This window comes from Tiliqua scincoides, chromosome 2 (assembly GCF_035046505.1).
Source record: "Tiliqua scincoides isolate rTilSci1 chromosome 2, rTilSci1.hap2, whole genome shotgun sequence".
NCBI classification, from domain to species: Eukaryota; Metazoa; Chordata; class Lepidosauria; order Squamata; family Scincidae; genus Tiliqua; species Tiliqua scincoides.
Genome location: NC_089822.1, coordinates 156,938,407 through 156,963,013, shown reverse-complemented (window position 1 = coordinate 156,963,013; position 24,607 = coordinate 156,938,407). Strand labels below are relative to the sequence as shown.

At 44.6% G+C, this 24,607-nt stretch overlaps 1 protein-coding gene across 1 annotated transcript; it reads right to left on the bottom strand.

Annotated features, from left to right (window-relative positions):
* Positions 1-4,608: 4,608 nt before the first annotated feature.
* Positions 4,609-24,451, bottom strand: TSEN54 (tRNA splicing endonuclease subunit 54). Its single transcript, XM_066614966.1, has 11 exons — positions 24,369-24,451; positions 22,908-23,072; positions 19,753-19,816; positions 16,355-16,438; positions 14,186-14,284; positions 12,265-12,317; positions 11,706-11,804; positions 10,766-11,409; positions 9,229-9,289; positions 7,050-7,166; positions 4,609-5,997 (listed from the first exon to the last, which is right to left on the bottom strand). The coding sequence occupies exons 1-11, from the start codon at positions 24,419-24,421 to the stop codon at positions 5,847-5,849; spliced, it is 1,590 nt and encodes a 529-aa protein (XP_066471063.1). The 5' UTR covers positions 24,422-24,451; the 3' UTR covers positions 4,609-5,846.
* Between the last annotated feature and the right edge of the window lie 156 nt (positions 24,452-24,607).

The following is a 24,607-nucleotide window of genomic DNA, read 5'->3' as shown; positions in this document are numbered from 1 at the left end:
GTCACCTATTAGAAGGATGCAATATTCAGTTTCCTATGATGCAACATTAAAATCACATGGTCTTACTACATTGTCAGGAAACTGATTGGTTTCACTTTAGGCTGCAATCCTATATAGTTATACAGTGCCCCTATTTGGGGGTAAGTCCCACTGAACTCAATAGGACTTGCTTCTGAACAGAGTTCCCTTCAAGGGGTCCAACACTGCTGCCACTTGAAATCTGTTAGTTGATTTATGGAGGGTTGAATGACAAACCCTCAGCTGGAGGTTGTTCTTTTCAGTATTTGTTTTGCTGCTTTGCATTAGTTGTAGCCATTTATGGGAATAGGTGTTCAATAAAGTCTTGTTAACCGAGATTCTCCTCAAAGATTGCAATTAACACCAACTTTAATGTTCCAATAAGAACAGAACATTTCCGTCCCCAAACATATGACATTGCAAACAGAACTAAAACCGAGTTCCAGAGTGTTTTGAAAATGCACACAAGTCTTCAGAAGGAAGCAAACACCGAGAGGCTTTTTGCCCCTACTGAGCAAAGTACAGAAGGCAAAATAATCTCTCTCTCATCTTACCAGAGCTTCCTGGCTTTCCAGTAAGCATGGAGAACAATGGAGTTGTGGCTCACTGGGAGTGGGGTGGGGGGGGAGATACTGTAGGCTCAGCTGTCTCTTCTTTCTATTTCACTCACAAAGAAAGATATTGGTTTCTCTCAAGTACGGAAGGCAGGCAGAGCTACCTTAGGAGGTAGGAGATCTGAGTGTCTGAGAGCAAGGGGTGGTCTTTGCTTTTTGATTTCCGAGTCAAATTTCAGCTACAGAAATTTAATATAGATTTCATTAGGGAAATTCATTCCTTTTCAAAACTTCCTAAGGATGGGGTAAAGCACAGGAAAAAAAAGATGCGTAAATATACCTACAACAATTTAACAATGACCCAGCACATTTTATGTATGAAATTGCTCTACTAGCATGAAAGGCTTAGGTCAGGAAAATTGCCCCATTTTTGATTACATTTTTTTATCCCAGCTTTTCTTCATGAATTCTACATCCATACGTACATAGTCTACCCAGGTCCCGCACATCCCCTTTTATTCTCACAACAACCCTATGACATGCATGAGGCTAAGAAATGTACATTAGTCTAAGGTCATCCTGTGAGCTTTGTGGCTGAGTTGAGTGAACCTTTAGGAACTATACCAGAGAGCTTTTCATAAGTTTACAATGTTAGTCTATTAAAACATAGCAGGGTGGTATTCTTAAATACTTATACCCTTATACCTATAGCTTTCCAACCCCTGGCCTAAAATATCATCAGGGCAAGTCACAACATTTAAAACCACCATCATTAATGAATATAAGAACAATGTAATATATCAATGAATAAAAGAACAACTAAGTAAGGAAGGGTTCAATCCTATGCATGGTAACCCGAGTGTGTCTACTCAGAAAGTCATTGTGATTTTTTTTTACTCTCTACAAGTCATAGTGAGCTCTGCAGAGGGCTCTGTGGGGCTCCCCACACCCCCTGGACCCTAGCAGCACTAAGTGACGTTAAAAACAGCCTCCTTCCCCTGCAGCAGACGATCCTAGGGATCACCTCACTACTTTCCCTCTACCCCCACCCTTTAAAGGGAAAGGGGCAGTGGTTCTTGGACTGGTGGGTCACAACCCACCAGTTTGAGAAACACTGCAATAGATGTTTAACAGCATAGGAGGGCAACACAGACTCTTGTAGGACTCCACAGGCCAATAACCGAGTAGCAGTCTCCCAGTGCCACCTTCTGAGACTTACCTGACGCATAAGAGCAGTACTGCTGCAATACTGTGCTCGCTAAGCCCATCCTCACTAGGCAGCCCAGAAAGATACCATGGTCAATAATCTCACAAGCTACTGAAAGATCCAGCCGAGAAATATTCCCCATCTATACCTGGCATAAGTTGTCAACCAGGGCGACCAAGGTAGTTTCCAACACAAAATCACATCTATGCTCCCACTGACATGGATCAAGATAACCCCTATCAGCCAGGAAAACCTGAAGTTGGGACACCACCACCAGCTTTATCAGCTTACCAAAGAATGTCCCCATTTAACTCAGGGGTGGGATGCTAGTTACCATATTAGCATAATTCCAGAATCTAAAGATATCAGAAACCCAGCAATGGAAATAATGAACCACATGGCTTCAGTTTTTGGTTCGCTATAATAGTTTTCACACTGTCATGCTAAATCAGGAAATATCCCCTTTCTCAGAAATGAAGTCAGCCTTTCCAAGAACCCAACACTATCCTTTCTAGTAGTTACAACAACTTTCAGTGTGCAGACAGGGCCATACTATTGCTTTCACTGTGCCTAGGACACCCCACCCCAAATCAAAGCCTAGAATCCTTAGATTCTATGCTGAGACAATTTGTGCAATTTTAGCAGCTTGTGATAAAACCCAAATTGTATTTAAAAACTAGTAAAAGAAAATGATTGGTGCAACCAATGGATCAGGAAGTTAGGAACTGATCTATGGGAGGATCAAAGAGTTATGCAGATATTCCACCCCATGCCACTCATGCAGTCATGATCAAAAAGCTTAATACAGGCTTAGTGCCTTGTAACAAACAAAAGTATGAAGGCTATACAAAGGGCAAGCAGATCCAGCTATCCAACAAATACAGTTTCCCTAGATAAAAAGGAACCTCTTGAAAAATCAGGACTAAAACATACTTTTCTTCTATGCAGTTACTGCTGTGGTTTGCCTGCATATTTTCTACAGTTGTCTAGATTCCTTTCATTGTTTCCTCCAAGAGTGGCTGGGGCTGGGGGTAGGGCAGGTGTTAATACTGCATGCACACCTGTAGGGCTGGGTGAGTTGGACAGGGAGACTTTATGGGGTTGGAATGCTATTGCTGAAGGATGAGGGGTGGAAAATCAGCGCATTTTCTATAATTTAACTTGACAAGTTAACTTTGGATCACAGGAATTCCCTCTTCCACAGGGAGGCTCCCCAGCATTTAGAGAACAGTTACATGGGGTCCTTCACGGGAGAGTTTCAGTATACCATCAAATGATTGTTGGAGAAGCACTCAAACTAAGGCTGCAATCCTAGGCACACTTATTTATTTATTTCAATATTTCTATACCTTCTTTCTCTGTTGTTTAGACAGCATTATTTGGGAGCACGTGTCCTCGAATTCAGTGAGATTTTAATTCCAAGTTAACACAGTTAGCTGCACACACAGTACTATAATGATTTCATACGCATCAGAGATCTGAAGGGCATCTACTCTCATCTTCTGTAGCAAGACACAGCGTTCTACTCTTAGTTTGATCCACATCAGGGTTTCCAGACCCTGTCCCGTGGGCCAGATCTGGCACCCTGCCTTTTCCCTTCCCTGGATGAATGGTCCTTACCATTCTGCAGGGGGGACATCCGTCCCTGCCACCAGTCTCCCCCAAACTGAGCTCTGGCCTGCTGCTTTCAGGTTCCGGTGCTCCAGCAGCTACTGCACCTGGATTTCTGGGTAAGCATGACAGGCTGGAGTTCGGTTTGGGAGAGATCAGCAGCAAGGAAGGACAGATCCTCGACAGAACAGTAAGCATCAGTTGTGCCAGGGACGCCTTTTCCATTGCACAGCAGTCTCCAGTTTGGAGACCACTGACCCACATCATTCAACAGTGTACCAGTCACATACAACATAAAAACTAAGATATGACTATGGTGCAATGAACTATATAAAGGATTTTTAAGTAAGCCATACCTAGATAGGTGAAGTAAATAGGGTGTGTTTGAATATAAGGAAAATGTTAACAAATAAACTTTGAGCAACTAAGATGATTACGGGGCTGGGGCACCTTCCTTATGAGGAAAGGCTACGGAGTTTGGGCCTCTTCATCCCCCGAATAATTTTGTATGTCTCAGTCATGTCCCCCCTGAGGCGTCTCTTTTCTAGGCTGGACAGAGTGGATAGGGAGATGCTCTTTACACTCTCACATAACACCAGAACCAGGGGACATCCACTAAAATTGAGTGTTGGGAGAGTTAGAACAGACAAAAGAATATATTTCTTTACTCAGCGTGTGGTCGGTCTGTGGAACTCCTTGCCACAGGATGTGGTGATGGCATCTAGCCTGGACACCTTTAAAAGGGGATTGGACAAGTTTCTGGAGGAAAAATCCATTATGGGGTACAAGCCATGATGTGTATGCGCAACCTCCTGATTTTAGAAATGGGTTATGTCAGAATGCCAGATGCAAGGGAGGGCACCAGGATGAGGTCTCTTGTTATCTGGTGTGCTCCCTGGGGTACTTGGTGGGCCGCTGTGAGATACAGGAAGCTGGACTAGATGGGCCTATGGCCTGATCCAGTGGGGCTGTTCTTATGTAAACTTGATGATTTGGTAGTGCTTTTACACTATGGCATACTCATACAGTCTCTGTTCCATTTGAAAAACACTGAACACCCTGCCTAGCTTTGATTCAACATCTTGTTTCTTGCCTTCCAAGTATGTATGAGGGAACAGACAAAGTTGCTAAATTCCTTCCAGTTCTTGCTTCCTTCTCTGTGTGTCTCCAACAAATATGCAGTACATTTTTAGACAGAGAATTCACTTATTAGCCATTCCTGACAGCAGCAACTGCAAAGCATCACCCCCAAATAAGCCAGCCCCAGAGGACTGGACCCAAGTAAACAAACGCCATTGCTCAAGTTTTGCCTGAGGGAAATATACCATGTGAAAGCCCTGCAGAAGATCATACAACACAGTGCAAGACAAAGGGATATTTTATTGCTTTAGCTTCCAAATTCAAAGTCACCCTAAACTTTATAAAACTGCCTGTATTTTAAAACTTCTCATGAAACCAAACAAACATATCCAGTTGCTTTTATTTAATCTGGACAGTACTGCCTGCTGATTCCAAGAAACTTGTACCTTATAAGAATGAGAGAGAGAAAACTGATATCTGAAAAAGCTCTATAGCAGCAAGGGTTATAAATTTACTTGATGATACAAACAGTGATTCTCAACAGGGGGCATCGCATTACAAGTTTGTCCTCTCAAAAAAATAAACTGCATCCAGAAGAGATTGTAGAAAACAGACCAAGGTAATCTGGAAATGGTAACAGGCCCTGAGAAATTAAAAGTTCAGTAATTTTATAGAACTAAAAAAATAAAAATGGTGGTAGAGCATTTCTTTGGATTCTTAGCATTTTGCAGTTCCCTTTGCTCCAGCAGACTGTTCCTGTTGAAGAAAAATACTTGAAGAACGACTTACCTGCTCCAGCTACAGAAGACTAACCTCACATATTCACTGAGTCAGCTAGGACTAGAGAAGAACCTTGAATTATCATGCAATAGCAGCTTGTTTTTGCTTTTCTCTACCACTTCGTGGATCACTGGTACTGAATCAGACCACAATGTCAGCTTCTACAGTTTATCAGTATCAATCAGAATTTACTATGGAAACTCCTCCTCACACACTGTTATCAGAAGGATTTAAGTCTGGTGCGCACTGGTGCAACAGTTGTTATATACATTATTTATATATATTCTATAGGTCCACAGGATCAGTAAAGACCTCCCAAAAGCTGAGGAACTTGTGGATTAAAAAAAACAAACAGTGGCATGTTTCTGCACAGCTAATGCAATAGAAGGAAGAATTTTGTCTGAGCAGTTTTTTGTTTGTTTGTTTGTTTGTTTTGAATAGGCAGGTTTCTCATTACATGGGATTTGCATCCATTGGTGGTGCAATGCTGGCAATCAGAGATTCTACACAGTATCATATTGTAAGTCAAGCCCTGAGTAACATTTCAGAAGACGAAAGCAAGTCCCAAACATGTTTCTTAAAGTGAAACAGAACTATCAAGGATAAATATCAGTCGGCAGTCTGAATTCCTTAAAAGAGTAGAAAGCGATGTCTCCATTATCTACTAGTGCAAAGATCACTGGGATGTCTCCACTTTGAAAAGCAAGCTGCTTCACTGCCCTGAGGGATGGAATCTGCTCATCAAACCTGCAAAAGAAAGAATGCTGGTCTTTCTCAAGCATAAATGCATTCATCAGGGTACGTCCAAAGCCACACCCTGGGTAATAAAACCTGAAAATAGGTCAGGAAATCTGTATGGCCATGGTCTAGCAGTCTATGGAAGATCCAGAGAATCTAATCTTTCTTTGGGAAAAAAGGAACTGATTTCAAATTCACATAGATAGATAACTCTGATAAATGCTTAGGTAATATTTGTTAGGAGGTGAGAAGGTAGAAAATGTAGGATTTAGGCATTCAGTGACTAGGCTGAAGGACATGTCCCCCACAATCTCTACAGCCATAGTCTCTACAGCCATGTCTCTGCCCCAATCAAAGTATTTCATTAATAGTCATGTTCGTCTCATGAATCCTTCCCCCTTCACTAAGCCAAAACAGGACAAGTGAGTGTACCCCAAGCTGAAGGTAGAAGAATGACTCAAGACAGCAGGAAACTGCTCAGGTGATATGATATTCTGTCTGAGGAAAGGAATCCCCCTGGGATATGGATTATGAAAGAGTTCTTACCCCACACTTTCTCTTCGAGTACCTCTCCCTCTCTCACACATACTGCCCAAGAGTTTGATGCAAAGCTTCACACTTTTTTGAAGAAAGTCTGAGGTTTCTCCATATGATAAATAGAACAACAGGTTAGAACAGGGGTGTCAAACATAAGGCCCGGGGGGCCAGATGCAGCCCAGGGAAGCTTTTAGTCGGGCCCTCAGGCTCTCAGCTGCTGAGCAGTGCCAAGGTGTTACTTCTGAAAGGGCAGCCCACACGGAAAATTTGGCTCTGCCATAGCTTGAAAGATTTGCATATTTTCTCTTCTGCCATTTGCAGCTAATGAGTTTCTAAGTGAGAAAAAAGTTCTTATTTTTGGTTGTGACCTGTTTAATGACATCACTTTCCACCTAATGACATCACCTCTGGGCCTCAGCAGGCAACATGAATGCTATTCAGCCCGCTGTACGAAATGAGTTTGACATCCCTGGGTTAGAATATGCAGTTCTGCTACTAGCTGAAAAGCAACTAATACTTAGTACCTCCGAACACATATCCGGACATAAGGCTTCCCAGGATTGTTCTTCTTAAAGCTGGAAGCCGCATCTGCTTGATACACGTCAAAATCTATCTTCATGCCTTTGGAATTGTTCTGTAGCCTGTTGAAGAGGTTAATCAGTAGAAAGGGCTGAAAGGGACATTTCAAAGTTCTCCTGCCTACCGTACTTGCAACTGTACATGGGTAGAAAAGGATAATAAGTCTTCAGAATGACTGTGGTCTGGCCAGGCATGAATGGAGCAAAGGGCAGAGGAATTTTGCCCATTTTGGGTGCAAAGTTAATGGGGATTGAGAGGGAGATACTGGGTGTCATCACGTGGGAAAAAGATGCTCAAGCCGGATTAGTGGGAGTCACGCTCAGTGCTCTTCGTGTATACTAAATATAAATGCTTCCAGGTGGGACCTCAGTATCCACTGAGGTTTCGTTCTGAGACTCCCTGCAAATACCAAAAACTGTGTTAAACGAAAGTAGTTAAAACAAAACACGAGGCAGTCAGAACTGCTATTTTGCAGCTTGTTCCAAGAAAAGTGACCCCCTCCTTTCCCCCTAGCTTGTGGCTGGTGAATAATCACTTCCATAGTCTCTTGTTCAGCAAGCCAGGACAAGGGGAGGGGAGGGGAGTTGCTTTTCTTGGAATGAGCGGCAAAATAGTAGTTCTAATACTCTGACTCCCTAGAAAAGTGGTTTTTAGAAAAGGAATTGCAAAGCAATGCTCCCCCCCTTTCTCCTGCAATTGGGAAGGTTCTTATTATCTGCAGTGTCCATCAGTGTTGAGCATGATCCATGGATCCATGGATTTTATCCATGGATAAAAATCTCTGTATAAATAGGTTGGACCTGTATTTCTAGCTTGTTTCCAGAACCATTTAGACCAGATAACTGGTTTCATAGGTTTTCTCAGTGCTCTGAATCCCACATCCCCAACCACCACATATGCCAAATTCCATATTGCATGACCGCAATTAAGGTCAAGCAAGCCTTAAGATTTCTATAGTCATGCACACCAGAACTACAAAGTTTTCCATAAGAAGCAGAATCATAGGGTTAAGGACATAAATGTTTAAGGGCACAATCCTAACCCACTTTCCAGCACTGACCCAGCTGCAATGCAGGCCCAAGGTAAGGTGGCAAACATGCCCTTACCTTGAGGATGCCCCCCACTGCAGGATAACTGCCTCCCCACTGCAGGATGCAGTGCATGCCACATTGGCACAGTGCTGGAAAGTTGGTTAGGATTGTGCCCTAAGTCTCCATCATCTAAAACTTCAGTACAAGAGACTATGACTCGGAAAAAAGAATTACAGTGAAACAGACCTATTAACAGAGACTATCTTTGCACCATGAAGAGAAGAATACAAGATTCATTAATGTTGTCCAGGAGAATGAATACAGTTAAAATAAGAGGAGACTTCAAATCTGGCTGGAGTTTAACTACTTTGCTACTGGAAAATATTCCCATGACCTAAATCCCCACACAGGGATTTAGGTCATGGGAACATTTCCCTGTAGCAATCCTACCTAAATCCCCATGCAGCAATACAGCAGCATCAGTGTGGCTTCCGCTGCATCCTGCATGGGATGTCTGACTGCTGGAGATCTCCCTGCGGTAAAGGGACATTTGTTCCCTTGCGCTGGGGTAAGCCCCAGCAATCACTATGGGGCAACTCAGACCTGCACCAGCTCAATTGCTGGCGCAAGTCCGCACTGCTCAGTGAAGACTGATCAGGCCCAGAAAAGGCTCAAGATTTGGTGCACACTGCTGCTCATCTTGCCCTCCTCCTGGGCCTGATTTGCCCTCCTTCCTGCTCCTTTCACTGTCCCATTCTGTCCACCCCTGCCTCCTTCCAACACCCAGTGCAGGATTACCTGCTCCAGTGGCTGTCCCTGGGTCTGCTGATGTGCAGGAGGCCGCTGCAGACTCTCCACCAGTGGGCCTGCTGATCAAGTTGACTGAGGTGGCTTTACAATAATTGTAAACAGCATCCACTGGCATAATGCAAGTTATTCTGGAGGTGGGGGGTGGTTAGGATTGGGCCAATAGTCTCCTGACTATGCAAAGATATGTCTGGCATTTACAAAATATGCAATGCTTGCTTAAACCCGGAATCATCAATGGAGAAGACAAATTCAGAAGCCAATTGAACACTTGTTTGATACTTACTGGGCAGCCCCATCCAGGATGCAAGAGGGCTGGCACACATTGATCTGCTGGAGGATATCAGCTAGTAGGAAGAAAACAGGAGAGGTTTGCATTAAGGGCACATGGCCTCCAAGAATCTTATCTGCTCTACCTAGCAAGCTGTTCAGACCTCTGATCATTTCAGCTCTCTTCCTTCAACAAAGCATGGTACATCTTTACCCTCTTTTGCCTGGAGCATCTACCAACTAAAAAAAAAAACATTTAAAATTTTTTTTATAAGAATTCTGTGCAAAGAGAAACAGAACAATGTGGTAATAAAATGCAGGTTCTGGGAACTGAAATAAGGTCGGAAAATATGTCTGCATGTGCACACAAAGTTCTGACCAGCAATGGGCCGCATATGCGATGGCCCATTGCTGATCACTGTTCCCTCCCCAGCCTTCAAAGCCTTCAAAGCCAAGGGGAGCACAGCTTGGCTCCAGGGGCTTTTCTGAGGTCATGGGTGGGAAAAAAGGGTGCAGAAGAACACATGAGAGAAAGAAGCTGCAACAGATTTGACCCAAGGCAGGAGCCAACATGCGCTCGAGGGTCTCAGATGACCTCCCGGACACGACCAGAAAGTGCAGAAAGATTATCCACAGAAATTGTTATCCACAGGGGGTCTTGGAACAGATCCCCCTTGGAAACCAAGGCCCTACTGTACAGAGCTTTTCAATTAAAAAACCGGAATGCTAGGCCCCTCCCTATTTACAAAAAGAGCAAGTCCAACAACAGCCCTAACCGAAAATAAGACACTGTCGTATATTTCTTTTGGCTAAAAAAAACCCAATACATTATGTCTTATTTTGGGGGTAGGTCTTACTTTATATCCTGGGGCTTACTCCCAGGAAAGCGTGGCCAGGGTTGCAGCTGAAGCTGCTGCTCAGCGTGCAGAGGAGAGCTGCCCTCCACCTCCATGGGGCACCTCCACGGGGAAGGACACCAAGGGGGAGGGCGGAGAAGTGCCAAGTACCTGCTGTCTACTCAGCAGTAAGCCCCGTTATAGGTAGTGGGGCTTACTCCCTGGAACATGTGGAGAGGGTGTTCCCTAATCGCCCAGGAGGATCCCTGCCTGCCTGTCTACTCAGAAGTTAGTCCCTTTAAAGTTAATGGAATTTACTCCCTGGAAAATGTGGAGAGCCTCAGAGCCTGGTAGGCAGGGTTGCCTCGCTTGCTGCTTCCCGCCTCAGCTCCTCCTCAGCGTCCTCGGCCCAAGGCAGCATAGCAGGAGCTTTCTAGATGGCGCATGGAATTGCAGCATTCCCAGTCACATTGTCCACCCGCCCTGCCCGAGGACCTCTCCTGCCACCCGTCCTGGGCCTGATCACAACTAGGTCTTATTTTCGGGGTAGGTCTTATTTTCGGGGAAACACGGTATCTTAAGAGCTCTGATCGCTACAAAAAACTTTGCAGATTTCCTTGGGTAGCCTCCTCATCCATTCAAAACTTTGTCTAGTCATTTTCCATTTCCTTTCATTCATTTTTAAAATGCTTACTCCTTTCTCAGAAATCACAATACCTGTAGAAAGACTTTGGTCTGGCTTCACAAGGGGAGTGACAGCCTGTTCCCAAAGATGTGCTGGACGAGTCCTTTCCTTCAACCTTTTCCACTTTTCCAGAAGGGCCTTATATTCCTGCCAGCTGGAACACTGCCTGACTTCCTTGTCTTCATTGATGCTTCTTTTATACCTGCTCTCCCACTCCAGCTGCTCGCGCTCTTTGTAGGTCAATCTCTCCCGCTTCTGGTTGAGCTTCCTGCGCCAACGGCTTGCATCGACTTCCCTTGCAGTTACATTTTCTGGGAGGAGACTCTTATCGGGTTCTGAAAGGAGGGTCTGTGGGCAATCAGCACCCATGTTGGGGAAAGCAATGGTGGCGAAATCCCAGCGGGATTGACGGATATCATCATGGGTCTCCCAAGAGGTTCTGGTAGATTTCTTTTTGTGGTCTCTCTTTGCGGTACAAGCTAGAGGTTTGTCGCATTGAACTGTGCTGCTGGAAGATGGGACCGGCTCTGCAACAGGATCTGAATCCTTGGTCCTTGCCTTAGAGGAGCCACCTGATGCTAGATGACCAGAGCTCTTATGGTGCTTCCTAGCTTTTTTTGGTGACTCTTTGCATTCTTGAGATTTCTCAGACACTTTGGGTTTCTCATCCTGCAACCTAACAAAACAGAAGAAGATTGAAATCTGGGTACCTTTCTTTGTATGATCTGTGATACAGTAATATTATAATGTAACACACACAGCACTAAAAGGCATCTATTGGGTCAGCTGACTTGCCAACCTATTTAATGTAGGAGAATCTATACCTACTTCTTACAGCTTTTCAGTTAAGTTTCTAGTCTTTCTTGTTAGAGACAAGTTTGAAACTGTGATGGTGAGAAGACAAAAAAGAATCTGCTGCATTTTTCAGAGCTGAACAACATGTCCACCTACTGCTGGCCTGGATGCTTTTACCGAGGACTGATGCTCCTTTTCCGCTTGCGATGACTTCTTTTTATACTTTGGTAATAGTCATCCAGATTCAGCTGTCTCTCATAAGGCGTTGGAACAGTGCTGTGAAGGGATGAAAGAAAGAGATAAGAGAGTGAAAGTCATCAGAACATCTCATGCGAAATTAGCTGTGGCAGGCTTTAACAATGCCAACACAGCCACAGGCACCATTAAGGAAGCTTCCCTTTCTCTTGGATCACCTGCTCAGTCTATTAATCCACATGTTGAATTAATCCACATGCCAGAGTGCACGTACAGGACTAATCACTGACCCAAAGAACAGGGAAAGAAATACAGAGACCTTGGGAGGCAGAAACAGCAATCACAGAAAAGAAAATCATATCATAGAGAAAACTACCATTCCATCTGTTCATATGCAAAGCAACTCCAACATTCTACATAGACTTAGGGATTTAGAATGTTATCACTAACCTGAAGAGACAAAACAGGCAAAGTTAAGGGGTGCCTAAGAGAAGTTTGAGGAGGTATCAGAGGAGAGAAGAAAGCCAACTGTCAGACTTACCAAGGATGGAATCTCAAGACAATGTAACCCAATCTCTTCAAGTGGCTGAATACCTAATGAAAGGGAACAAAAAGCAAACTGATGACTGCAGAAAGCAACAGATGACAAGACTAAACAGTTTGATATCTATGACTGAAAGTCATTCCAAGGGTTAGATTTGTGGCAAATGCACATATTCCACCATGTCTATACGCAGTAGGAGGCTGCAGTTGATTCCATCTCTCTTAAATACTTATTTGTCATGCAAGTACATTACTTAATAAAAACACATTTAAGTTCAGACAAAAAGTTGTCATTATTCCCATCCCGCTTGTCCAGCAAGACCACGGACAAGCTAAAACTGGGACTCTTTAGTTCAAATTCTACATACTGACCACTGGTCCATATTGGATCAGGGCAATGCAAAGCAGGGCAGCTGCCTTGCATGCAGAAGGTTCCCATTTCAACCCCTGGTATCTTCTGATAGGGCTGGAAAAGACCCCTGCCTGAAACCCTGGAGAGAGGCTGCCACACATCAGCCTAGATGGACCAATAACCTGATTCAGTGGAAGGCAGCTTCCTATATTCAGTAGTACCTAGAGATCGTTTCCAATCTGAAGGACACGTAAGCAAGAACTCACCAGGGATCATTAAAGGTGGGGCTAGGCTGTCAAAGCAGCATGTTGCACAACTACACTGACTCATTCCCTGCCCTTCCTCACCCTTTTGGAATGTCAGGACATCATACTTCAGGCAGGGTCACACTGTATACCCTCCAAAAATAACATCTGGGCTGGTAGTATTAACATAATGGAGTCTTAGCTGTTCAATACTCAGTCGCCCTTCCCACTTTCCGTCCGGGTGCCTGTTTGCTGGCTTCTTCTCTCCGGGTTGCTGCCCAGGGACGGCAGGAGGGCGAGGCCACCATGCCCAGGAAGGGCAAGGCACAGAGTAAGGACACAGCAAAGCCTGCTGCTCTTTCAAGCCCTGTGGGGACTGATAAAAGCAGCTGTGTCTCCATCTCTGTTCATGCCAAACCTGGATCTAAATGCAATGCAGTAACAGGGCATCTCCTCTGAGCTAAATCAAACCAACCTTATTCTCTCTCTCATGGTATGAACTGGTGTTTCTGGACTGGAATGGTGGCTATGGTACGACAGCCCTGATCAGGAGGCTTCCAGCCTGCACTAGACCTCAATGGCCATCCACAAGAGAACCTTCCTGTCAACAGTGTCCCCTCATGCTATATTGGGCATGCCAGGCAAAGTCTTGCATAGCATGGGGCCATTTCCATGCCCTCCTTGGTCTCGCTGTGAATGTGGGGTTAGCTCCATACTGGAATATACTCTGGAGTTCCGCCAGACCTGAGGTTTCCTATTCTGGAGTCTACCAAAACTTGAGGGAGCCGGATATGGTAGTTCTGCCCATTTCTAATTCAGTGCCCTGTTTTTCATTTGGTGTTTAAAATGATAGAATAAACTTTGCAATACTCAGTCACTATTCAAGTCTATCTCACTATTCAAGGTTGAATCAATCCAGCCAAAAATCCTGGTAACATATTCACTCACAGTAACCATATCTGACCATTATACTGTGGTAACCAATTTAGGGCATGTCTCCAATATGGTTCATATTATTATTAATCATATTTATATATTGCTTTTCAACAAAAAGTTCACAAAGCGGTTTACAGAGAAAATCAAATAACTAATGGCTCATACAGGATCAACAGACAACTCCCAGTCACCAGAAAATGGGAGAAGATCCACCATTTACTGGAGGAATTTACTGCTTCTCCTACCCAAGCTCCTAAGATCCCAAATTTGGTTCTATAGTTGCTGTTGAACTCAGATGTTCATTGCCATATGCATGAGACTAAGCTTCCTCTGTTTTCATCCACCTGCTGCAAAAATTACAGCTGAACGCAAACCCTCAGACACACCTGGTAATTCAGTAGGCTCACCAACTTCTCGGACAGCAGACTCTCATAGGCTTCCTGGACTGACAAGGGCAGATCTTTGTAAAATAGCTGAATAGATCCCTATTAAGGCAGAAGGTTAATATTTAAGAATTTCAATGTGTGCAAAAACCAGCTTCATGGGGACCACACCCTCTCCTTCCCTGGGACTTCAAGAGCCAGCCTACACCACCCTGCCCATTTTGACATGGAAGTTCTGTACGTAATTTAGGACTTCAAGAGCCAGCCTACACCACCCTGCCCATTTTGACATGGAAGTTCTGTACATCGTAATTTATTCACTTTAGCTGGCCCTTTTGGCTGTTTACAGTATAATATCAGCATAAATTTACTGGCAATTCAGCAGGACATTTGGCTCACTGGGGCCAAATTCCATAGAAAGATCCATCACAAGAAGAATCCTCACCCCAAATAAAACAGCTTAATACTTCTACAACACAAACATGTCTGCTACATACATTTGCATCACATAGGCCCTTCAGCAGTCAACATAAAAAGCATGGATTACCAACGTATGAGTGGTTGAAGATGGGTTTGGGAACCTCAACCCAATTGTAACACGTGTTTAAAAATGCACATATGTCAACAACACTTGACACATTTGCAATGGAAAGCACTAGTTAACCCCAACAGAGTATGTGCATGGTATTATGTTTGCCATACAAATCAAATCTAAACAAAATCAGATAAGGGAAGCAGAAGGAAACAGTGAAATAACAGTAGCTAAGATGCACTGAATGCTCCCTTGTTTTGTCAGCATCATGAGACACAAATGGGTGATACCAGCTGCATTCTGAACATGCAGATCTGTCATCTCATTGCTTTAGCTACATTGGGGTATGGTGTAGTACGCAGCATAGAATTTTAAGTTGATTATTTTTAGCATAGCATGATTACGGCTGTGTACATTCTGTGCTCTCTTCATCCACCCAAATCCTGTGCTCAGGGTAACTATGCAGGTGCTCAATTTACTCCGGGTATCCTACAGCATCCATCCAAGTGGTTTCACAGAGTTTGAAACCTTTCTGTAAGGTGATAAAGGATAAAAAGAAGAAAGGCAGGGGAGGCGTGGCTGAGAGAAGGGAAGTGGCAAGGGAAGCAACTGGAACCTATCCAGCCATGCTCCATGAAGCCCTCTTATGTGGCTTCTTTTAGCAGGTATTACCTTCGCACTTTCAAGGCTAGAAACTTAAAAATAAAGACTGACTAGATTCTTTGAAACATGGATCCTGTGCCAGATTCTGGGTTCCCTGCTGGACAATGCAATATGAACAGAACATTAACTGATGTGGGCCTGGCCAGGTCAATTCTTTTCCAGAGAAAAGAGAACACGTTAGAACTGTGATGAGGTCCTCATTTTTGGTTGGGTGATCTTGCTCCTAAAAGGAAATGACAGGCTTTTCTGTTCAGAAAGGGCAGACTACTATAAGCTCTAGAACAGGGGTGTCCAAAAATTTTGGCAGGAGGGCCACATCTCTCTGACACTGTGTCAGGGGCCGGGGGAAAAAAAGAATTAATTTACATTTAAAATTTGAATAAATTTACATAAGTTTACATAAATGAATATATTAAAGATGAACATATGAATAAATGAAGGTCTTGCAATAGCTCAAGGCCTATAAAAGGCCTTGCACAAAGCAAGGCTAGCCTTTCCTTTGCTGCCGCAAGAGCATCACAGATGTGAAACAGCAAGCAGTGGAGGAAGCCCTCATAACACAGCTCACGCGAGAGGTCAAACAGGGCACTCACGTTGAGAGCAGTTGCGTTGGGCCAGTGTGGGCTCCAATAAATCTCCAGAGGGCCAGAGGCTAATTGGAGACTGGGGGCTCCCTGAAGGACGCATTGAGAGGCCTCGAAGGCCGCAAGTGGCCCTAGGGCTGGGGTTTGGGCACCGCTGCTCTATAATATGAAGAGGGAGGGAAGTGCAGTGAGCATTTGGGGAGACTCAAGAAACATTGTTTGACACAAGGCAGCTTGCTATAGCATAATTCGAATATCCCTGGTCCACTGGAAATCCACTGAGTCTCTCCACCTTTTTTTTTTTTTTTGCAGAAAACAAATTATCTGTACACAATCCTAATCAATACTGTACTTAAAATAAAAAACCCTCAAAGGCCTACACATCTTACTTACACATTCCAGGAGGTACAGGGCTTCCTCTGGCAGCAGGCATTGCTTTCCATGCTCTGTAAATCCCATAGTATGCCAGAATTTTCCCTGACAACAACAAAAAACCCCCCACCAAGTATTAGTTGCTGGGATTTGATTTCTGTGCAAAGCATAAATCGGTGCTGGCCCTTCAGAAGTTCTCCCAAGCCAGGAGGCACACCTAGAAACTCTGGAGTGACCTCTCTGAGCTTATCTCACCCTTTGCAGACCATAACCTAGACTGCCTCCACTTTGGAGTACAGCGACTGTATTTGAAATGCTCCTCCACTAAAGGGGTACATTTTAGAGAAGAACTTTGCCCATCAGTGTGCCCTGTATGGGGAAGCAGCTCTGAAGAGACTGTGCTCCCTGCAAGTTCAGAAGTGGCTCACGATAGCTGTGCTATAAAGTCATGGACTGTACTGTCTGTACAAGAAGAAAAACCACAAAGCAATTTGTGTAAGGAACATTGTTACAGAGATGATTAATATAATACTGATAGAAAAGAACACTTTCCACATGCGCTGCCTCCGACGCATTCTCGGCATCACCTGACAGGACAAAGTTCCTAACAACACAGTCCTGGAACGTGCTGGAATCCCTAGCATGTATGCACTGCTGAAACAGAGACGCCTGTGTTGGCTCGGTCATGTCGTGAGAATGGATGATGGCCGGATCCCAAAGGATCTCCTCTATGGAGAACTCGTGCAAGGAAAGCGCTCTACAGGCAGGGCTTTTTTTGTAATGGAACGCACTGGAACAGCGTTCCGGCACCTTTTTCCCCCTCCTCCTGGCCCCCACCTTTTTTCCCTCCCTGCGCTGCCCAGCACTGCTGGCTAGGGAGGGATTCGAACCTCCAACCCTCCTCCTGGCCCCCACCTTTTCCCCCCCTCCTGGCCCCCACCTTTTTTCCCTCCCTGCGCCACCCAGCACTGCTGGCTAAGGAGGGATTCGAACCTCCAACCTTGTGCTCCACAGCCCAGCACTCTCTCCATTGGGCTATAGGAAAGCCTAGAGTTACAGTGTTCAGAACTAATATATAAGGTCCTGAGCCCAGCTGGTGGCCATCAGCGCCTCAAGTATTAGTTCCAAACACTTTGAGCCTAAGACTTCCAGTGGCTCAGTTACTAAAGTGCTGGTCTGTGGAGCCAGAGGTTGGGGGTTCAAATCCCCGTAAGGAATAATTTTTTTTTTCTTAGGTGGGAGGTAAATAAATAAAAGATTACACTTGTTAATCTTAAACTTGTTCTTGTAAGTGGGTTCCTGCACCTTTTATTTTATTTTTTTACAAAAGAAGCACTGCCCCTGCCTCACCGCACTCAGCTCTCGCCTGAGCCCAGCCCGCCTTTCCTCTCCCCGCGCTCTGCTTCCCCACGCTCAGCTACCAAGCCGGTGAGGGTGTGGGGACATGTGCTGAGGAGGAGGAGGAGGACGAGGGACAGCAAGCCAGGGAGACGGGTTGCAGCACCCAGGTACTGGCTTGGCAAGAGGAGGGGGGGAAGGAAGCTGGCTGGTGCAGCCGCTGCACCTGAGACAGCCTAGGCATGTCTACTGAGAAGTAAGTCCCCTTGTGTTCAGTGGGGCTTACTCCCAGGAAAATGTGGATGGGATTGCAGCCCAAGCCTATGCAGATCCACTCAGAAGTAAGTCCCCTTGTGTTCAGTGGGGCTTACTCCCAGGAAAATGTGGATGGGATTGCAGCCCAAGCCTATGCAGGTCTATTCAGAAGCAAGAAATTCATTCATTTTTATAGTTATTAATATAAGGCTTGGCTGATCTAAATTAATTAAGCAAAAATTATTACTAATAATTTAGTAGCTTTGTAATGTCATCAACAGGAGATTTAGGTTTTTAACTATAAATGGGGAAACTTAAGTGTCCTTTCTGCATTATAACAACACTTAGGAAATATGTATTCCTCTGTGCAGTAGGTCAGATCATTGTTATCTATTAATTTTTGGTTTTTTTAGACTATATTTAATAATCACTATTATTATAATGGGGAATGGGGACATAGTACACAGGGGAAAGGGGGGAACCACAAAAGATGGGTTAATGAATTGATTAAGTTATGAAGTTATGAATCAAAAATCATGTGGTCACACACCCTCTATTGGTTCAAGATGAGTTGTAAAATAGATTATATTCCGGTATTATATAATTTATCTATTTTACAATTCATCTTTTGTGTTTATTCTTCTGCTCCCCCCCTTGTGTGCTTATATTGCGCATTCATTGTTATCTGATCACATATTTCTCTTTTTTTTGCACCAATCATGTTTCAGTGTCTTGAGCCAATAGAGGGTATGTGACCACATAATTTTTGATCCATAACTTGTTTATTAATCAATTAATTAACCCATCTTTTGTGCCCCCTCTCCCTGTGTGCCAATTGATTTGGGTTCAAACAAATCTGTAGAGTGATGTAATGTAATCATTTTTTATATTTTGCCTTCATCAATTGTTTTAACCAATATTTATTAAATGTTTTAAAAGTTTTAATTAATTTTTTTGGTTGTTACATATTTACAAATACATGCAACAAGCTGTGATATAATCCTTGGTGTGTGCTCCAGAGGTGGTCCGTCTCTTTTTGTTCTTCTCTCTTGAAGATCTCCCCTCATTTTCTAGTTCTTAAGTAGTTGGGGAATGAGGATTTAAAGAGAGAGAAATGAGATGAATAAATAAATAAATAAAAGATTTATTTTATTTTAAATAAAAAATTTTTTAAATATATTTAAAATATATAAAATATTTTAAAATATTTTATTTTAAATAAATTTAAAAATAAATAAATAAAAGATTAACAAGTCATGAGTTCCTGCACCTTTTTTTTTTTTTTTTTTACAAAAAAAGCACTGCCTACAGGTAGACCACAGCTGCGATACAAGGACATCTGCAAAAGGGATCTGAAGGCCTTAGGAGTGGACCTCAACAAGTGGGAAACCCTGACCTCTGAGCGGCCCGCTTGGAGGCAGGCTGTGCAGCATGGCCTTTCCCAGTTTGAAGAGACACTTGGCCAACAGACCGAGGCAAAGAGGCAAAGAAGGAAGGCCCATAGCCAGGGAGACAGACCAGGGACAGACTGCACTTGTTCCCAGTGTGGAACGGATTGTCACTCCCGAATTGGCCTTTTCATCCACACTAGACGCTGTTCCAGAACCACCTTTCAGAGCGCGATACCATAGTCTTTCGAGACTGAAGGTTGCCAACCCCCCAGAAAAGTTGTGCCCCAGAAGGCACCAAGCACAAACCAACTCTACTTTATATAGGAAGTTCTGCAGCTCCCAGCCATAGGCTCTGAAGTGACAGAAAGTAGGGTAAAAAAAGGCAACAGCAAAAAGCAATGGAGTCAAAACAAACAGAAAAGCAGTGCCACTTACAGCAGGAGATGTCAGCTCTACAATGCCCTCCTGAGGCTTCCACTCAGCTTTCACCAGACTTCCCCTGCAAAAGAAGTTTTTAAAAAACTTACATTTTTGTGATACAATTACTGTTCCATGTGCCCCAGCCCCTTGATTGCAAAAGGGCTAGGAAACCATTTTAGCCTTAGTTGGAGGCACATGCTCCCCACTCTCTGAAAACAGATCAAAGAGCAGCTCCTCCCATGTACAATCCTGAACTAAAGGATTACCTACATGTAAATAGTTTAAGTTATCATGCCCAGAATAGAAAGCAAAAACATGCCTTTTTTCAAGAGCCTTTTTACATCAATGAGGCTTAAAGAAAAGACAAAAGGAAAAACTAGAAGGAAAAACTTTGGTGCATGGATTGAAGCACACTGAATTAGGATTCCTTGATTATTTTTTCAGCTTCACCATGACTGAGTTTTGCACTAGGTAACTTTCTCCATTTTGTATGTACTTCAACTGCCCTGTTTGTGAAATGATGGTTAGAATCAATAACCAGTCACAATGGCAATAGGAAAATTGGCTTGCCAAAATATGAAGCTTGTAAGTCCGTTGATCCACCTAATAACAGGTCTCCAGAGTTAGTGACAAAAGCTCTGAAGAACATAAAAAGAGCTTGTTGCAACGCAATGTTGCTTGGGAAGCACTCAGGGTTTAGAACCTTGGTGCCTGAGGAGACGTGCTAAAAGCAGAAGCACTCTGAGGGTTTGAAAGTTAGAACTGGAGCAACGAGAAGTCAGAGCAATGAAAGACACAGCAGACATTCAGGGAGTTGATGCAGGGAGAGCTAAGCCGGAAGTAGGACAGTCTGAGATTGAGAGAGAAGTCCGCTTCCCTAGACTTTTATTCATTCTCAAAACACATGATGACCCTAGAGAAAATTATTGAAGGTTGCTGAAGTCTGCACTACTAAGAAACCTGCTGGCTCTGGCTTGACCGCAGTACACATTCCTAGATATGCACTTCTTCATAACATCCTTTGTTGACAGACTCTGGGTGAAGACTCAGCAACTGGCTCACTCAGGTTTGCCTGAGTGGGAGGGAACTAGCAAGTTTGCTTGCAGGTTACCATGTTACTAAGGCTAAGCTCAGCGCCTGTGTAGATAACTACTACAAGAGCTCTGCTAGATCAGGACAAAGGCCCATCTAGTCCAGCTTCCTGTATATCACAGTGGCCCACCAGATGACTGAGAGAACACACAAGACAACAGGATATTTGTTGCCATTCCCTTGCATCTGTCATTCAGATAGCCTACTTCTAAAACTAAGAGGTTGTGTATACCCATCATGGCTTGTAACCTGTGATAGAGTTTTCCTCTGGAAATCTGTCCAATTCAGTGGCGTCGCTTGGGGGGTGCGGGCTGCACCGGGTGACGCGCCAGGGAGGGGTGACGTGCCCAGGGGGTGACGCGCTAAAATTGCGGCTTTAGGAGCTACCCCATCATGCTATACACCGTTGGATAAGGAATTCCCAGCGGAATGCAAAAAACAGAACTGAAATTGCTCCTTTCCTTCGAAAGTTATGGCCAAAAAACTGGAAAGAAAAAATGAATAGATCCCTATGGAAAGTGAGCCACCCGCATCATGCGTTTACTCATGAGTAGACACACTTGCCATAGTACGTTGGAAAGGGCAGGCTGAGAGGAATCCAACAACACCAGAATGGTCCTGATCCAATGAATGCAGCCCCCAAAAACACCCGAGAAGGAGGTCCCTCCCTCCCAGCTGCAATTCTATTGAGCCCTATGGAAGGCGAAGCAGCCTCATGGTCGTGTTTACTCACGAATAGGCAGACGTGCCTTGGCTGGTGGTCAGGCTAGGCAAAGGGGAATGTGAGGACACCAGAATGGTCGCGATCCAATGGAGCTGGAGTGCAACAAATCTTCCAGAAGGCAGCCCCCTCCCAAAAAAAAGGACCAAAAAAAGAGGCTTGAAAGGTAAGTGGTATGTTTTCTATTTTGCACTTGTAAAGCCAGGTGGGCCTTTTATCTTGATGTGCCTGAAATAGAAGAATTTTAAACTGGGCACTGGGGAGGGCTGGAAATCTCACTGCTTCTTTTTGAGGGGTTGTTATTGCAGGGCAGGCTACAGAGTAAGCTCCATTGACCACTATGGGACTTACTTCAGAATAGAAATGCATAGGCTGGAGCTCACAGGCTGCAATTCTACCCACACTTTCCTGAGAGTAAGCCCCATTGACCACTATGGGACTTACTTCAGAGTAGACATGCATAGGATTGGGCTCACATGTTGCAGTCCTACCCACACTGTCCTGAGTGTAAGCTCCATTGACCACAATAGGACTTACTTCAGAGTAGATTTACTTGGTGGAACAGGACTGACTCCCCCTTATTTAATTATTTCTTTTATTTTAATTTAATTATGTATTTTAATTTGCTTGATGATGTCACTTCTGGCCATGACATCACTTCCAATGGGTCCTGGACAGATTGTCATTCTAAAAAGTGGGTCCCAGCGCTAAAAGTTTGAGAATTGCTGCAATAAGGTATTAGTAAGTTGACACGGGTGTGTGTGTGTGTGAGACTCTACAAGTTTTCAAAATCACTAAAATCAGAATTTGGAGGAATAAGACTATCATGTTATATATCAATCAATGCGTAATTTCATGCAGAATGCAATGAAACAAACCACATTGAAATATCTGTGTTCTAACAAAAGGTACAGCCAAAAAAACCAGTGGGGGTGGGGCGATGGCACATCACCATGCCCACCACCTGGGGCGTTGCCCCGCCCACTGCATGGGGTGACGCGCAGGTCTCCTGCATTGGGTGATGCGGATCCTCATGATGCCACTGGTCCAATTCCCCTTTAATTGCCTCCAGGCCAGATGCCATTACTACATCCTGCGGCAAGGAGTTCCACAAATTAATTATACACTGGGTAAAAAAATATTTTCTTTTGTTTGTTCTAACTCTCCCAACACAATTTTATGGATGCCCCCTCATTCCAGTGTTGTGTGAGAGGGACAAGAACTGGAGACTAAAGAGTCTTTTTATTGGAGACAAAAAAAATATGCTTATTGGTTATGATAGTGATTGAGCCACAGGTCTTCTATATAAATTTTAAAAAACCCACTCTATCACAAAATTACAGCCCCCAATACATACAAACGCTCCACACGCTCCTCTTCCAAAAGCTGCCAATGCTCTTCCCGGCACTGGAGTAACCTTTCCTCTTGTTCTTTTGATCCATCAGGGGTGAAATCCTTCTGACCATGAGAACGCTGAGGGATCTTATGGTCACGTGTGCGGGCTGCCAGTAGCTCTGCAGGGCTATGGAGTGTGAGGAGAAAAAATAGCCATAAGAACATAAGAAGAGCCCCACTGGATCAGTCCAAATGCCCATCTAGTCCATGTTCCTGTATCTCACAATAGCCCACCAAATGCTTCAGGAAGTACACAAGACAACAGACAGAACCTGTGTCCTGGTGCCCTCCCCTGCATCTGGCAATCAGAGGCAGCCAACCTCTAAAACCAGGAGCTTGCACATACCTACCATGACTTCTAACCTGTGATGAACTTTTCCTCTGCAAATTTGCCCAATCCCCTCTTAAAGGCATCTAGGCAAGATGCCCTCACTACTTCCTGTGGCAAGGAGTTCCACAGTCAATCACATAAAATGCAGCTTTGTCACTGTCCCATTTCTGACTGAAAAACCGAAGTTCAAAAATTAATTGTGAGTTAACGCAGCACACTATTCCCCTGCAAGGAGTGCACCCGACAGCTCTCAGCAATAGGGCATAAGGGACATCTGCTGATACTTCCAGTGCTAAGCATATAGCACAAATATACCCCAATAATGGGTATTTCTACCCCACTTTTCAGCCAGGACCACCTTCCAAAGCGGCTCCTACATTTGTGTTTACTGAAGTAGTATGTTAGATACAGTGTATTAGATCAGCATTCCTGAGTGGTTGTCCCCCACCCTACCACTTTGCATGGTCCACCTACCGGAAGTCCCACCAGAAGTAACTGGAGGAGATGATGACATTGCCAGTTACTTCCAGAATGGGAGGCCAGGTGCAACATGGCAAGCACTGGAAAGACGCTCAGGGCGAACAGGAAGGCGTGCAAGTGGCGCTGGCCAGGCCAAGCCTCCCACTGCAGTCTGTTGCATAGCTGGTCTTGCTGCCAGGCGGTGGGGTCTGGGGGTGCAGCGAGTACCACTGGACACCACCTCAAGTACCACCGGTGGTACGAGGATCACCGGTTGAGAAACACTGTGCTAGGTGCACACCAATGCACTGAGCTCTTTCACTGAAGGTTGCAACGCACCAGCAGAAGCCTTCCCTCCTATACACGCTGACCTGGGAATAAGCCCCATTGACTTCAACGGGACTTAGCCCTGAATAGCGCTGGGCTCGAAGGCGCTGAAAAAGGGAACAGCGGACCCCCTCGCGCCTGCCTAAGATACTTAGGGCAGCATCGCGCCCTTTGCAAGCACTTCCGGCCTTGCACCGCTCGGCGTCGGAGACAGCAGGAGCCGTAAGCAGCTTCTGTGAGGTTCCTTTAAACTCAGTGACTCTCCGCACACTCACGCGCGCACGCGACCCCCCCCCCCCCAGGTACCTGAGCCAGCAGCGCCTCGCGCCACGTTCTAGTTCAGGGTCCATCCGGGGCATGCGCGCAACCTCCGCCCGTCCGGGCCTCAATTGCCACCTCGCTTTCCTCTGGGCCCTAGCGCCCATGGTTCACATCCCAGAGAGCGCTTCCTCCTGGTCCTAGCGCCGCCAGAACATGCTTGTTTCATCCATTGCCGCATACAACGCATGACAATGCTGCTTTAGAGCCCAAACCTAGGCATGTCT